This window comes from Asterias amurensis, chromosome 18 (assembly GCF_032118995.1).
Source record: "Asterias amurensis chromosome 18, ASM3211899v1".
Classification (NCBI taxonomy): Eukaryota; Metazoa; Echinodermata; class Asteroidea; order Forcipulatida; family Asteriidae; genus Asterias; species Asterias amurensis.
Window position 1 is genome coordinate 11,633,427 of NC_092665.1, and position 15,818 is coordinate 11,649,244.

Consider the following 15,818-nt stretch of genomic DNA (forward strand, 5'->3'; position numbering starts at 1 on the left):
TATACGTATGGCTGGGAGGGGCGACACAGAGGTTTTTGTAGTAAAGTGTCTGGCTGAGAGAGGGGGGGGGGGCATGGAGGGGTTATTGTAGGAAAGTGTTTGACTGGGAGGGGTGGCATTGAGGTTTTTGTAGTAAAGTGTCTGACTGGGAGGGGTGGCACAGAGGTTTTTGTAGTAAGGTGTTTGGCTGGGAGGGGTGGCATTGAGGTTTTTGTAGTAAAGTGTCTGGCTGAGAGGGGGAGGCATGGAGGTTTTTGTAGTAAAGTGTCTGACTGGGAGGGGTGGAGTGGAGGTTTTTGTAGTAAAGTGTCTGGCTGGGAGGGGTGGAGTGTAGGTTTTAGTAGTAAAGTGTGTGGCTGGGAGGGGCGGCATGGAGGTTTTTGTAGTAAAGTGTCTGGCTGGGAGGGGCGGCATGGAGGTTTTTGTAGTAAAGTGTCTGGCTGGGAGGGGTGGCATTGAGGTTTTTGTAGTAAAGTGTCTGGCTGAGAGGGGGGGCATGGAGGTTTTTGTAGTAAAGTGTCTGGCTGGGAGGGGTGGCATTGAGGGTTTTTGTAGTAAAGTGTCTGACTGGGAGGGGCGGCACAGAGGTTTTTGTTGTGAAGTGTCTGGCTGGGAGGGGTGGCATTGAGGTTTTTGTAGTAAAGTGTCTGGCTGAGAGGGGTGGAGTGGAGGTTTTTGTTGTAGAGGGTCTGGCTGGGAGGGGGTGGCATGGAGTTTTTTTTTTTAGTAAAGTGTTTGGCTGGCCTGGGTGGCATGGAGGTTTTTGTAGTAAAGTGTTTGGCTGGGAGGGGGTGGCATGGAGGTTTTTGTTGTAGAGTGTCTGGCTGGGAGGGGTGGCATTGAGGTTTTTGTAGTAAAGTGTCTGGCTGGGAGGGGGTGGCATTGAGGTTTTTGTAGTAAAGTGTCTGGCTGGCCTGGGTGGCATGGAGGTTTTTGTAGTAAAGTGTCTGGCTGGGAGGGGTGGCATGGAGGTTTTTGTAGTAAAGTGTCTGGCTGGGAGGGGTGGCACGGAGGTTTTGTAGTAAAGTGTCTGGCTGGGAGGGGTGGAGTGGAGGTTTTTGTAGTAAAGTGTCTGGCTGGGAGGGGTGGAGTGGAGGTTTTTGTAGTAAAGTGTGTGGCTGGGAGGGGTGGCGTGGAGGTTTTTGTAGTAAAGTGTCTGGCTGGGAGGGGTTGGCATTGAGGGTTTTTGTAGTTAAGTGTCTGGCTGGGAGGGGTGGCATTGAGGTCTTTGTAGTAAAGTGTCTGGCTGGGAGGGGTGGCATTGAGGTTTTTGTAGTAAAGTGTCTGGCTGAGAGGGGGGAGGCATGGAGGTTTTTGTAGTAAAGTGTGTGCCTGTGTGGCTGGGAGGGGGTAGCATGGAGGTTTTTGTAGTAAAGTGTCTGGCTGGGAGGGGTGGCATGGAGGTTTTTGTGGTTAAGTGTCTGGCTGGGAGGGGTGGAGTGGAGGTTTTTGTAGTAAAGTGTCTGGCTTGGAGGGGTGGAGTGGAGGTTTTTGTAGTAAAGTGTGTGGCTGGGAGGGGGGTGGCATGGAGGTTTTTGTAGTAAAGTGTCTGGCTGGGAGGGGTGGCATGGAGGTTTTTGTAGTAAAGTGTCTGGCTGGGAGGGGTGGAGTGGAGGTTTTTGTAGTAAAGTGTCTGGCTGGGAGGGGTGGCATGGAGGTTTTTTTTTATTAAAGTATTTGGCTGGCCTGGAGGTTTTTGTTGTAAAGTGTTTGGCTGGGAGAGCAATACTTCCAGGCCTACAATGTTAATAGGTGTTTAAAAGCTCACTATATTCAGTTTTTTGTGAGCAAAATAAACTTTTGAGGTTTGGCAAGAAGAATTTTGTTTTAACATTAAGTAGAGCGGAGTTTTGAAATGTGTTTTACATAAACATTCACGCAAAGGTTGATCCATACTGCATGTACTATGTTTATTTATGTGACATTTTACCCCCCCCCCCCTACCTTCTCATCGACCATAAGGGGGGGTCTAGATCTTTTCGCAAATACCCATTGCGCAGACCAGCATGCACCTCACAGGATTCAGGACAAAATTGCCCTATTCATTTTCAAAATTCTTCACAACAATGCTCCAGAATACCTCATCAACCTCATCCACCCATACACCTCAGCACACACCGGACTGCGTTTCTAATGAGCTCATGATGCTTCATCAGCACAGAACTTCCACTCTTTGGGGCAATAGGGCATTTTCTGTGGCATCAGCCCGGGTGTGGAACCAACTCCCACTGACTGTCAAATCATCTCCATCCATCACAACATTCAAGACAAACTTAAAATCTCCCCTGTTCAAACAAGCATACTCACACAATCCTCAGTCCTTATTTGTCTTTCTCTCCTCAAGCGCCATGAGCGCCTTCCTGAGGCGGATACCGGCGCTCTATTAAGTGTTCTTTATTATCATTATTATTATTACCTCATTCCACTCCTAACGTGCGTGTACCGAGTATTTGCGATAAGGTCTATTTCCATTGACCCTGACCAACTAAAATTCAATTTGCATTCTACATGTACATTCCTTCGAGATGTGGGCTAAACGGTGTCTCCAATGATATACAAGTTAACCACCTTCATATATTACACAATCAGATGCAGAATGTTATAACTGTTGTCTTATGTAAGATGACAACGGAGAAATCACAAGGTGGAACATCAATATTCACGCGCTGACACTGTATCGGAAATCTAATTAGTACTGACCCTCAACGCTCCCCCAAGAGGTTCACACTTCTGGCGAGAGACGGACTTCATGGGGAAAAGGTCTCCAGGAAGCTCCCCTTTAGATTTTCACACTTAAAGACGGATCAAATTTGACACTGTATTTTTATAACCTTGAGACGTGAGGGGACGAGGTTTGTTTATTGGTCTTGTTTTCAAACCCTTTAACGATGATAGTAGATGAGCTGCAAGGAAGTTTTTCTGAAAGGCTTCTAATATTAATAATAAAAGTAGTGGCTTCTAGCTCTCAAATCAGTAACTCTGGGATGCTCATGGCGCTTCATTATTCAGTGTTTTTCCTGCAAGGTTTGTTGAGCTACATCTCTCTCTTTACATAGCACAATGTAATGGTTAACCTGTGGTGCAATATGCTGCCAATCAAACCAGGAACACCGGGGCGACCCTTGTGGTTTTTTTTTATAAGTGTGTACTGGGTTGATTTGCATACATTACACAACACATGAAACCTATAACTTTACGTCCTATCCGGAGAACGCAGCAGTAATGGTTGAGTGTGTTGCTTAGTAATAATGATAATAGTAAAAATTTATATAGCGCCAAATTCATCAAAACAATTCTCGTTGGCGCTGACAGAGTAACATTTAAAACAATTCTCTATAGATAAACACAAAGTGTTTACAATGACACAAAGTGTCACAACTGCGGCTGCAAAATGGCTGCATTAGTTGAGTTTGTCAGTCATGCAACAAACTGACGTATCACAGCCAAAACTCGGTGCTTGGAGAAAATCACGTTCAAAGTTTTGAAACAAGCTTAGTTCATAGCAAGTAAGCTGAAAAGGGGGCGTATTTGAGAAAACTACGAGCGGAAACTTCAGTTTCAATCGACTACTAGAAGTACCCCCCTATAAAGGTGCACCACTTTCTGCCCCCTAAATGTTTACCCTAGTTTTGTGATGCGATTGATCAAGCAAGAACCCTGGTATAACTAAAAAGGGAGTATTTGAGAAAAATTCTGAACTACAGTTTCAATTTGCCAGAAGTACCCCCTAGAAAGGAGCACCATTTTAGGCCCCCTGAATGTTTGCCCTAGTTTTGTGGTGCCATTGATCAAGCAACCCTGGTATAACTAAAATAGGGCCTACCGATATTTGAGAAAAATTACAGTTTCAATTTGCCAGAATTACCTCCTAGAAAGGAGCACCAATTTAGGCCCCCTGAATGTTTGCCCTAGTTTTGTGGTGCCATTGATCAAGCAACCCCGGTATAACTAAAATAGGGCCTACCGATATTTGAGAAAATTTACAAACGGGGACTACAGTTTCAATTTTCCAGAAATACACACCTAGAAAGGTGCACCATTTTAGGCCCCCTGAATGTTTGCCCTAGTTTCGCTGCAATAGATTGACAACCCTAACTAACAAGACAAAATAAGTGAAGAGGAAATTTGTACGGAGAACCATTTGTATATTTGGTTATCAAGCGTAACCCAACCGTTGCTTTCAAGTTCATTACTTTGGCGCTGAGAAGTCAGCCTTTCTTGTGGTCCATGGCCAACATGTGTATGATATTATAAACTAATCATAAATAATACAACATGATGTTTTATAATTTCTTTGCACTTAACGGTCAGTGAGTAAACCAATATTTCTTTTTGTAAACGTCACGATGCAAGAAGAAATAATCTAAAACATGCTTCACTGAGAATGTACGTACATATAAAGTTAAGGAGCTTAAGTTTTGTTTGTAAAGGCAAAGTATACCTTTGATTTTTTATTTTTTTTATTTTTATTTTATTTATTATACTGTTGTATGGTTTTAATCCTTTACAAATGTAGATTATTACAATTAAACTAACCTGTTAAGGTGGTAGCATTTTGAGGATATCGCTAATAAACACCAAAGATCCATAATTGAAATACAACTAAGTTTTTATGGCTATTTATTAAGGTTCACCCTCCCTATAAAGTTATGTGATGTTATTAATGTGGGATTCGACTATGAGCTGCTCTCATAAAAAACTGGTGAACGAAATCATGATCTTCCCAAAGTAATGCAACTCAGCAAGTCGCTCCAGAATTTTTATTACGGAACCAATGAAGAAAACCAAAAGTTGTTGCCGGAGCACGTCCACAATATTTGCGAGATGTTTTCGCTACCGATCTAACCAAGGTACCCATCAATTTGCATTAATGTATGGCTTGATGAAACAAGAACTACTTTTTGATCTCTATTCCCAATGGAGGTGGGTGAATGAATTGCTGTGAGCGACTGACCCACTTCTTTGACAAATGAGGACGGTCGTCTGAATTTTCTTTCTTCCCGGGCTTCATAACCTGACCATCCTCATGATTATATTAAACTTAAATTGAAAAAGAGGTTACAGGAAATGTAGGCAGACATTTTTATGTATATATCATTTGTATGTATGTACCACTTACATTTGATTTCCTTAGACTATCGACTATTAGACTATTGCTATGTCACATGACTAGGGTCAAGCTTTTGCTAGTTACGTAAGCAACGTCGCAAAACCAAACACAATTCTAAATGAATTAGTATGGCACAATGGTTCCAGGGTTTTGCTCATCTGTAGGTTGCTCTGCAAAGGCTTGCTCCAAACCATTTGACATACTGTAGCAACTGTCTCTCAAGTCTGAGGAATTCAAATGTAAGTGGTAACTTTAGACTAAGCAAGTCATTGTACCAGACATAACTCAAAGCTAACTTGCAAATGGCTTATTGGTTACGTGCTGTAGGTTCCACGCTAGGGTGTCCGATTGGTTGCTTGCTCAGTTTCGCCAGGCTTAGTTACGTGTGATGGCTCCTCCACACTTGGATGTACCTTTGATTTTCTGGTTCAGTTTTCAACACTTGCCCACTTTAAACCTCCTACTCATTGTCAACTAGCCAGACACCTTAGGCTTGGTTGTGCGATTGGTTGTATGCTAGGTTCCCTGCTTGGTTGTACGATTGGATCTTATAGGTTCCACACTTGGTTGTACCATTGTTTTTCTAGTTCAGTTTTCAACACCTGCTCACTTTAAACCTCCTATTCATTGTCAACTAGCCAGACACCTTAGGCTTGGTTGTGCGATTGGTTGTATGCTAGGTTCCCTGCTTGGTTGTACGATTGGATCTTATAGGTTCCACACTTGGTTGTACCATTGTTTTTCTAGTTCAGTTTTCAACACCTGCTCACTTTAAACCTCCTATTCATTGTCAATTAGCCAGACACCTTAGGCTTGGTTGTGCGATTGGTTGTATGCTAGGTTCCCTGCTTGGTTGTACGATTGGATCTTATAGGTTCCACACTTGGTTGTACCATTGTTTTTCTAGTTCAGTTTTCAACACCTGCTCACTTTAAACCTCCTATTCATTGTCAATTAGCCAGACACCTTAGGCTTGGTTGTGCGATTGGTTGTATGCTAGGTTCCAACGCTTGGTTGTATGATTTGGATGTCGTAGGTTCCACACTTGTGTGTACGATTGGTTTCTGGTTCAGTTTTCAACACTTGCTCACTTTAAACCTCCTACTCATTGTCAACTAGCCAGACACCTCACCGCTTGATTCATTACCTAGCCGTTCATTTTAGACTTCACGGGCCGGGGTGTGAAACGGAGCTATTTTAAGATTTTATGAATCACCTGCTGTACATGTTGACGCTCGCAGCGACTTGAAATACAAGTAGTTGGGGAGCATATCTCAGGATTTGAATTGAATACTATCTGGAAGAAAAAAAAATAGAAATTTCTAGAGGTTTGGAACAACTTATCACCATTTTTCTCCGAATGAAAAGCTGTACTTTTCATTTTATTCTAGCCGAGTTCAACAGTGGTAGTTTGCGATGCTCCTTGCTAATAAAAAATTGCACTTTCTGCTAAAAGAAAATCAAAACTTGGTTAATTTGCTCATTAAAGGGAAGTTGTTCGTTTTGTAATCACCCTTAACTATAGAGCTATATATATTGACCAGAGCGCTAACACCCCGTTATACACGCACTAAGGTTTTGAAGCCGTGTGGGCGCATCCATGTTTATGTACAAACCAATACAAAAGCTTGAAATTTTGTACGGCAATTGTACGGCTGTTTGCATGATAGTGCGTTTGTTCTTTTCTACGTGTTATCGAACCCAAAAATGCAGCGAATGTGAATGCACAATCTAATGATAGGAGCGTACAAACTGCGATCGTCAAGTGCGTCATGTTTAAAAGACGCGTATACTTTTTTAGTATGTCAATCAAGTCAAACTTAGGGTTTTCGTAGCGCGGACGTACGCGAATGGGCAGTCGCGTACGGAAGTGCACACACCTAAGTTTAGAAAATCGCGCCAATGTGTGTTCTCTTATAACTAAAACTGTTCCCAAGTCACGCAACACATTAAACATGTCTGCGCCTAGGGTGGCTTCAACACGCGCAGAGCAAGTTAGCGCTGTAGTCAATATATATATGTAGCTCTATGCTCATAACATAAATGGCAATATAAACTTTTGGTTTGAAGCCTACAACAGCCTTGGATATGTATGAAGGGTTTTGAGAAGCATTTCATAATGTGGTTATGTAAAAAAAGTTAAAATCAGTTTTTGTGCCCCAAAATTTGAATCTGTGTATTCCTATTATAGGGTTATTGTCTTCCTGCAGGGAAATAATATTCACTCCGTTTTTTTCAGTGATATCACTGAAAAAAAAACGGGGCCCACTTTGAAATGAAATTTCACATGGTTGTTTCATAGTATACATCTACATTTCTATAGGATAAAAACAATCAAACTGTTCCAAAAAACAAAATGTATACTTTGCCTTTAAAGGCATTGGACCCTTTCGGTTCAGAAAAAAAATATAAAAGTTCACAGATTTACAAATAACTTGCAGGGTTTACAGAAGGCAATGGTGAAAGACTTCTCTTGAAATATTATTCCATGCTTTACTTTTTGAGAAAACAGCAAAACAATATAAATTCTCGTTAACGAGAATTACGGATTTATTTTAAACACATGTCATGACACGGCGAAACGCGCGGAAACAAGGGTGGGTTTTTCCGTTGTTTTCTCCCGACTCCCATGACCGATTGAGCCTAAATTTTCACAGGTTTGTTGTTTGATATAGAAGTTGTGGTATACAAAGTGTGGGCCTTGGACAACACTGTTTACCGAAAGGGTCCAATGGCTTTAAAGGCACCTGACACCTTTGGTAATTGACAAAGACCAGTCTTCTCACTTGGTGATCTTAGCATAGGCCTATATGCATAAAGTAACAAACTTGTGAAAAGTTGAACTCAATTGGTCGTCGAAGTTCCAAAAGAATAAAATGGAGAAAAAACATCTTTGTTTCACAAGTTGTGTGCTTTCAGATGCCTAATTCAATTCAAACGTTTTAGTGAGAAATTACTCCTTTCTCAAAAACTACCTCAGAGAGAGCCGTTTCTCAAAACGATTTATACTATCAACAGCTCTCTATCACTCGTTACCAAGTAAGTTTTTATGCTAACAATTATTTTGAGTAGTTACCAATAGTGTCCAGTGCCTTTAAGACATCTCATTGATATCAATGCCAATGTGTTACAGCTGTCTTCACATTTATATCAATGCCAATGCGTCTTCACCTTGGGTGCTGTGTACATGAGAAGTGCCAGGATTTTTTCGCAGTGTATCAGAATCATATCGACACCTAAATGACAGTATTCCCTATTTGAGTTACTGAGGTTCAAGAGTTGACCGCAATGGGGATTTACAAAGTGTTGCGGGAAAGAGTCTCTTTGGCTCATTGAGCCAGTGGCTGCCTACGGAGACATGCCTGTAGTGTTCAAAGACACATTGAACAAAACCCATGGGTCCACTTTAATGGCTCTGCCTACAGCAGAATTGTTCGCTGCTTGCTTGCAGCGCTCTGTAAAACACACATTACTTTGGGATGTAAGCGCCATAATTCCGTGGTCAGAGCCATGAAATTTGGTAAAGAGAGGTTAATGTTAAAAATGTTTGGCTTTTGATGCTGTTTACCTGAGAAGTGCCAGGATTTTGTCGCGGTGTATCAGATCATATTGACACCTAAATGACAGGACCCCCTGTTGAGTTACTGAGGTTGAAGAGTTGACATAATGGGGTTTACAAAGTGTTGCTGGAAAGGGTCTTTTTGATTGAACCAGTGGCTGCCCATGGAGACATGCCTGACGTGTGTGAAGATACATTTATAACATAAACTGGTGTCCAGTTTCATGGCTCGGCGTACTGCAGAACTCTTCTCTCGCTGCGCACTGTAAAGCACATCGGGTCCGTGGTAAGCAGAGTCCCTTTGGCACATTGAGCCAGTGGCTGCCCATGGAGACATGCCTGACGTGTGTAAAGATACATTTATAACATAAACTGGTGTCCAGTTTCATGGCTCGGCGTACTGCAGAACTCTTCTCTCACGTCGCAGTGTAAAGCACATCGGGTCCGTGGTAAGCAAAGAGTCCCTTTGGCACATTGAGCCAGTGGCTGCCCATGGAGACATGCACGTAGTGTTCGAAGATACACATAGAACATCATATAACCCATGGGTTCAATTTCACGGCTCTGCTTACTACATAATTCTTCACTTGCTGCACTTTGTTAAGCGCAGAATCCAGTGGTAAGCAGAGAGCCGGTGGCCCATGGAGACATGCCAATAGTATTTGAAGATACATTTATAACATAAAACCGAGGTCCAATTTCATGGCTCTGAGTGATATTTGAAGCTTTGCATGTTGTGAGTAATAAGAAAAACTATAAAATAATAGTAAACCTGCGGGTATGACTACTCCCTCTTTATCCGCAAGTTTACTGTTATTTATATATTTTCTTATTCGTTCGCTTACTTCGCACTGTAAAGCACCTAGTACTTTGAGATGTAAGTGCAAGGAATTGGACACCGATGGTGAACAGAGGTTACTGTTAAAAATGTTTGGTAAACCATCTGGGCCCAATTTCATAGCGCTGCTTAGCGGCCGATTTTGTGCTTACTGTGCAATTTCTATTTCATAGCGCTGCTAACCGTAAGCACACGAAAAGGCATGCTTACCTTCCGGTGCTTACCGCACGGAAATAAATGACGTCACAATGCAATTCCACGGTAAACACGCACTATGGCCGCCCAATTTTTCTGCTTACCTGTGAAATACGCTATAAGGCTTAAGCAAATTTTTCTGCTACAGTAAGCATGCAAATTTGCTTACCGTTAAGCAGCGCTATGAAATTGGGCCCAGGGCTGCTTGAGCACAAAAAGTAGCTAAGCACAACAAAACTATGCTTACCAGAATAAGGTTACCAGCCAAAATACCTGTGTTGTCACTTAGCCTTTTTCGAGCTAGAAAGACTCTCCTAGGGTCGAAACACCAGACCATTAAATTTCTTTTGGAATACCATTGGGTTCTTTTAAAATACCATTGGGTTCTTTTGGTTAAAGCAGTTTGCTGTAGATATTTTTTTCCCTTCATTTTAAGCACTCGGAAGATTTTGCATTGGAATTTTGTCTGTTTTCAAATGTTTTTGACGTTACCTGTTTGAATCTAAAACAAATTATCTTCCACCCCAATTAGTGAAGGATTTATGGTGTGGGGAGGGGGTGTTCAGTAAACAGCTTTTGGCACTTGTAAGTGCGACAATCAAGGATTTGTTGACTTAAGCCAGTTTCCAATTTACCATGAGTCGAATTTATAGCAGCTAGTAGTGGTAATGTTTGGAGGGAAAAAAAAAAAGGCAGTTCTTATATAAGCGTGTTATGTGCATGCTGGACTTCTCACACATTCATTATAGACCTTATGCATTGACGTCATCCAGCCGCCATCTTAGAGGAAAAACGGTGACGAAACAATCGAGACGCACGGATTTGTACGCGCGGCGCACAGTATTAGCCAATGAACAACCTCCTTTTGACCTCTAGGTGAGGGCGCCCTACTGAAATGACGTCATGTGCACAAGGTCTATAGACTGTGCAAGTCTCGCGCAGATTTGAACTTCCGGGACCATTGTGGTCCCAACCTTATGGAGTTTTACGTTGGGGAGATTTTGTTTCGTCCATTACTTTAGTCTACTGTAGTTTATGACCATAAAAATGACATATGTTGTTAAAAATGTAATACTAATTAACAACATATATAAAAGTAAAAATAAAGTCAACATAATAACGAAGAAAAATCGATATTTAAACTTGACCTCAGGTCAGGTTAGTTGTAAAAAATTAAGAATTTGTGCCCATCTCCGATCAAGAAACTTACGCAGACGCTTGTTTTGGCCGCGCGGGGTGGAAAGCCTTTTCATTGGTCGCTTGGGCGTCGGTTTCCTCTTTAAAATGCGTCACGCGTTTATCTAACGCCCTTGCGACCATCGTGCGTCCGCGTATAAACCAGCTTTTAGTAGTTTCACATTCGGGCGTAGATTTACAAAAGGGGTTTCAAAACATTTAAAATCAAACAAACATCCTTGTCCCAGAGTTTTACTTGTGTCCATACATAGACTTTAACCGATAATTGTGTATTTGTTTAAAAAGCTCAAACTTATTTAAACAAGCTCTAATGGGTATTTTTGTTGTTCAGATTCGGCATTAAGAATAAATTAAAGCAAAGATTTGATTCACAAAAAAATAAAGTTCTTCAGTTGTCGTGTTTTCTCGCTCCGGTGCGCGCGAGACTTGCACAGTCTATTATGAAGGGTATGCGGGGCTATGTTTGAATTATGAGACCAATTTATACAGCACATTTTAAAAGCTTACAAGGTGATGTAGTGCAATCTGCAGCCAGCCGTGCCTGACATAATATGGGAGGCTCATTCTCTCAGCAATTAAGTGTTCTTGTACGTCTATTACACAACATGGATTATGGTTTAAAGGGTTTGGGTACTTCTTGTACGACACAAAACACAAACCTACATAGATTAACATTAAACCTACACGGTTTAAAGATAATGATGGCAGAAAGCTTCCCTCAAAATATGACTTGCTGAGGTGCTGTAGTTTTTGAGAAATGATTTAAGCATACTATGGATTTACGTGATCCTCTCCTGAAAACACTGCTCTGTGATTTTCACTATTTTTCGGCAAATTTACAACTAATGAAGCTGACACTTCACTAGGTAAATTATATTACACACACCTTCATTCAAAGTGAGTAGGGATTCATGTCATGGCCAAAAATTTGATTAAAACACCTTAAAGCCATTGGACACTTTCGGTAAACAGTGTTGTCCAAAGGCCCACACTTCGTGTATCACAACTTATATATAAAATAACAAACCTGTGAAAATTTAGGCTCAATTGGTCATCGAAGTCGGGAGAAAATAACAGGAAAAACCCAACCTCGTTTCTGCACGTTTGGCCGTGTCATGACATGTGTTTAAAATAAATCCGTAATTCTCGACAACGAGAATTGATAATTGTTTTAATGTTGTCTCAAAAAGTAAAGCATTTCATGGAATAATATTTCAAGAGAAGTCTTTTACCATTACCTTCTGTAAACCCTGTAAGTTATTTGTAAATCTGTGAACTTTTATTTTTATTTTTTTCTATTCCGAAAGTGTATAATGGCTTTAAGCGGGATTTCTCAAGGATAACCAAGCACCGTGGTCAAGATCAGAACCTAAATTCTATTTCCCACATTTACCAGAAATACAGCTCAGTGTACTAGACTGCTCGGCCAAGACACTCTGCTCAGCCGTATGAAAATAAAATAATTCCTTTGATTTATTCCTTAAAAACAAATTTCCAGTGGAGACCAAGGGTTGATTTACAGGAAAATATACAGTAAATACAACATTTAATAAGATGATAAAATTACACAGTTACAAAATGGAGACATCAAAATTGGTTTAGGAGGGACATGATTTTTGTAAACAATTATTTGAAGAAAAAAATAGACAGGAAGCCTAGATAAACAAAAAATGTAGGTGCAGTCAGGCGAAACTTTGAGGCTGTCTTAAAGAAGAAGAAAAAAAAAAATAACAACTAAAAAGGCGCACAGAAAGCTGCATAGTTCAATTTGCGGGAAGTCTTGCGAGTTTCTGCATGGATTATTGAGCCACCTGTTTTACTGGCACAGATCTTGCCGAACTCGTTGAAATCTGAAACGTCGGTGGATCAGCAGCAGGTGCTGATCCAGAAATTTTATCAGAGGAATGATTTCTAACAATCCCACAAAGAAAAATCAAAAAGACATCTCCCAAAACCAAACAAAATTAACCGGTTAGTGGAGATGATGAATGGGTTTCTTGTAAGTGACCAATCGGAATTTAGGTCTGTAGCGAGACTACGGCTACTATTACTCTTGTTTGGTTCTTTAATAGCAGTATCTCGTAAGCGACCAATCGGAATTTAGGTCTGTAGCGAGACTAGGGCTACTAGTATTCTTGTTTGGTTCAATAGCGCACATATTGTAGTAATTGGTTCAAGGTGCTAAACAACATAGTACATCCTCAAAGACACTGGACACTATTGGTAATTGTCAAAGACTAGTCTTCACATTTGGTGTATCTCAACATGTGCATTAAACAAAAAAAAGTGAAAATTTGAGCTCAATCGGTCGTCGAAGTTGCGAGATATTAATGAAAGAAAAAAAAAAAAAAACTTGTCACACCATGGTCACACGAAGTTGTGTGCTTGATTTTTGAGACCTCAACTACTAAATCTGAGGTCTCACAATCAAATTCGTGGAAAATTACTTCTTTCTCGAAAACTACATCACTTCAGAGGGAGCTGTTTCTCACAATGTTTTGAACTGTCAACCTCTCCCCGTTACTCGTAATCAAGAAAGGTTTTATGATAATGATTATTTTGAGTAATTACCAATAGTGTCCACTGCCTTTAAAGCCAACAAATTTTCTTAATCCCAGACTCAAATTCCCAGATCTAATCAGCAGTACCTGCTGCTAAAATATTGGCTTGAAACTGCCTCTAGCCACCGGGCAGGCTCGATGGTCTAAGGGTAAGAGCAAATAGGTTTACCTGCTCTAGCATGGTGAAAGTTGTTGGTTCGAATTCCTCCCAAGTGATATGCTCGTGGATTTTTTTCCACTGGACTAGGGAAAGTACCAAATATACAGTGCTAAACACACATCAGTGTAAGAATTTAAAACAAACCATAATATTATTAACCCTGTTCATTAGAAATACTTTTATAACATTCCCCTATTTTTCTCAATTCCCTGCAGACTGGCATATCATTATGATGACAGAAGTTTTGAAGTTTAAGAAAGGAAAAAGGATTTGAAAAAAAAAATAATTAAAAGTCATGGAGTGCAGGGAGGGGTCTAAACTCCTTTGGACAAACCCTCTGGACCGACCCCATGACCAACCCCTCTCTGGGCTAAATCCCATGGGGGAACCCCCCCCCCCCCCTGGGGGAACCCCCTTTGAGGACCCCATGGTCTTGCCTGAAAGCACTTTTTTGTTTTATCACCGCAGGAACACAAATTCATCCTAATAAAAAAAATTCCTCTCTTTTTATTTTTATTTTTTATTCCCCCAGTCAACATTGAATCCATCAAAGAGATCCGGGAGGGCCTGAACACGGACACCTTTAAGAAGTACATCGCCAGCGGGAACAAATGCAACCCCAAGAGCGCCTTCTCTATCATCCACGGCACCTCCTGGGAGACCCTAGACCTCATCTCGGACACCGAGGAGGAGATTATCATCTGGCTAAGAGGCTTGAAACATCTTATGAGAGGAATGAGGTCCGAGATTCGCCGATTGAATAATAACAAACTACGAGACTGATATCCTTTTGTTATGAAGACACTTTTAAGTTTGGCCTTTCTTGAAACCACAAGTGCAGTGACATGTTATCATTAAAGGCAACGGACACTATTGGTAATCACTCAAACAAATCCTAAGCATAGAAACTTTCTTGTTAACGAGCAATGAAGAGCTGTATGATAGTATGAAACATTGTGAGAAAAGGCTCCCTCTGAAGAAACATAGTTTTTGGGAAAAAAGTAATTTCTCACTAAAACATTTGATTTGAATTCAAGACCTCAGCTGAAGTCAAGCATCTGCTGAGAGCACACAACTTGTGTGACAATGGTGTTTTTTCTTCCGTTACGTCTCTCGCAATATCGACGGCCAATTAAGCTTAAATTGTTATTTCATTCATATGTTGAGATACACCAAGTGAGAAGACTGGTCTTTGACAATTACGAAAGGTGTCCTGTGTATTTAAGCACATTGAAAGAAACCTTGTTATTTACGCAAGCATTGCTGTCGTTGTTATTTCCTTAATGATGATATCTCACTTGGTTGAAGGCCACGTTTGAGGCTGCAGATAAGAGCGGAGACGGACTCCTGAGTATGGACGAGGTCTTGAAACTCCTCCACAAGCTCAACGTCAACCTCAGCAAGAGAAAAGTCAAACAGTTATTCAAGGTTCTTGAAGATATTTTATCTTATACTCTAAAGTGGCACGTTGCCTTTGATCGGGCGAGTTGGTCTATAAAATGCATTTGAAACCAAATATGGTTGGAAAGATGTTTTAAAAGTAGAACACAACAGATCCACAAAAGTATGCCTCGAAATTGCACGGTTTTCCTTATATGTCGAGAAGCACCATTCCCGAAAATGTTCAGCAGGCTCAAAGTCCTGGAGTACCATTCCAAATCAAACCTGTCCAAGCACGTCCATAAATTTCGTGAACAGTCTGTTAAAAAGTTACACACCTGTTTAAGCCCGTTCGGCTATATTTTTTAAAGATTGTAGTGAGGGCGGCTTTAACAGGCCAGTTTTTTTTTTACCTGCAAACTGTCTAAAAAAGGCCAGTAATTTTTATGACTCTCCATCCAAGTGATTTTTTGTTTTATGCGTTATTTTGCAAAGTGCCACAGACAAACAAATAATACCCTTTAAGACAAATCCCTTAAAAAACGTGGTGACACCTTTAAGCATGCTGGTGCACTCATACATGTGGTTTATTATGGATCATTGAGCATAAGCTTCATTATGGCAGGACGGATGTGAATGAGTCGTGACGAAAGTCATGATAGATTACATTCCACAACAATGTTGTCAAGTGGAGCTAATCGCACCTCCTATGGCTTTGTGTTTAATAATGTCTCTCATTGTCACCGGCTTGTATAGGGGGAGGAGGAACGGGGGATGAGAGGAGGGGGTGGGTTTGTGTATATACAGTCACTGTGAAT

General features: G+C 40.9%; 1 protein-coding gene across 2 annotated transcripts in view; it reads left to right on the plus strand.

Moving 5' to 3' along the window:
* Positions 1 to 15,818, plus strand: part of LOC139950226 (uncharacterized) — a 141,291-nt gene that overhangs the window by 84,347 nt on the left and 41,126 nt on the right. For both annotated transcript variants that reach the window (XM_071948842.1, XM_071948843.1), the window contains exons 6-7: positions 14,153 to 14,402; positions 14,919 to 15,048. In XM_071948842.1, the coding sequence (XP_071804943.1) occupies positions 14,153 to 14,402; positions 14,919 to 15,048 (380 nt within the window). The remainder of the gene's footprint in view (positions 1 to 14,152; positions 14,403 to 14,918; positions 15,049 to 15,818) is intronic.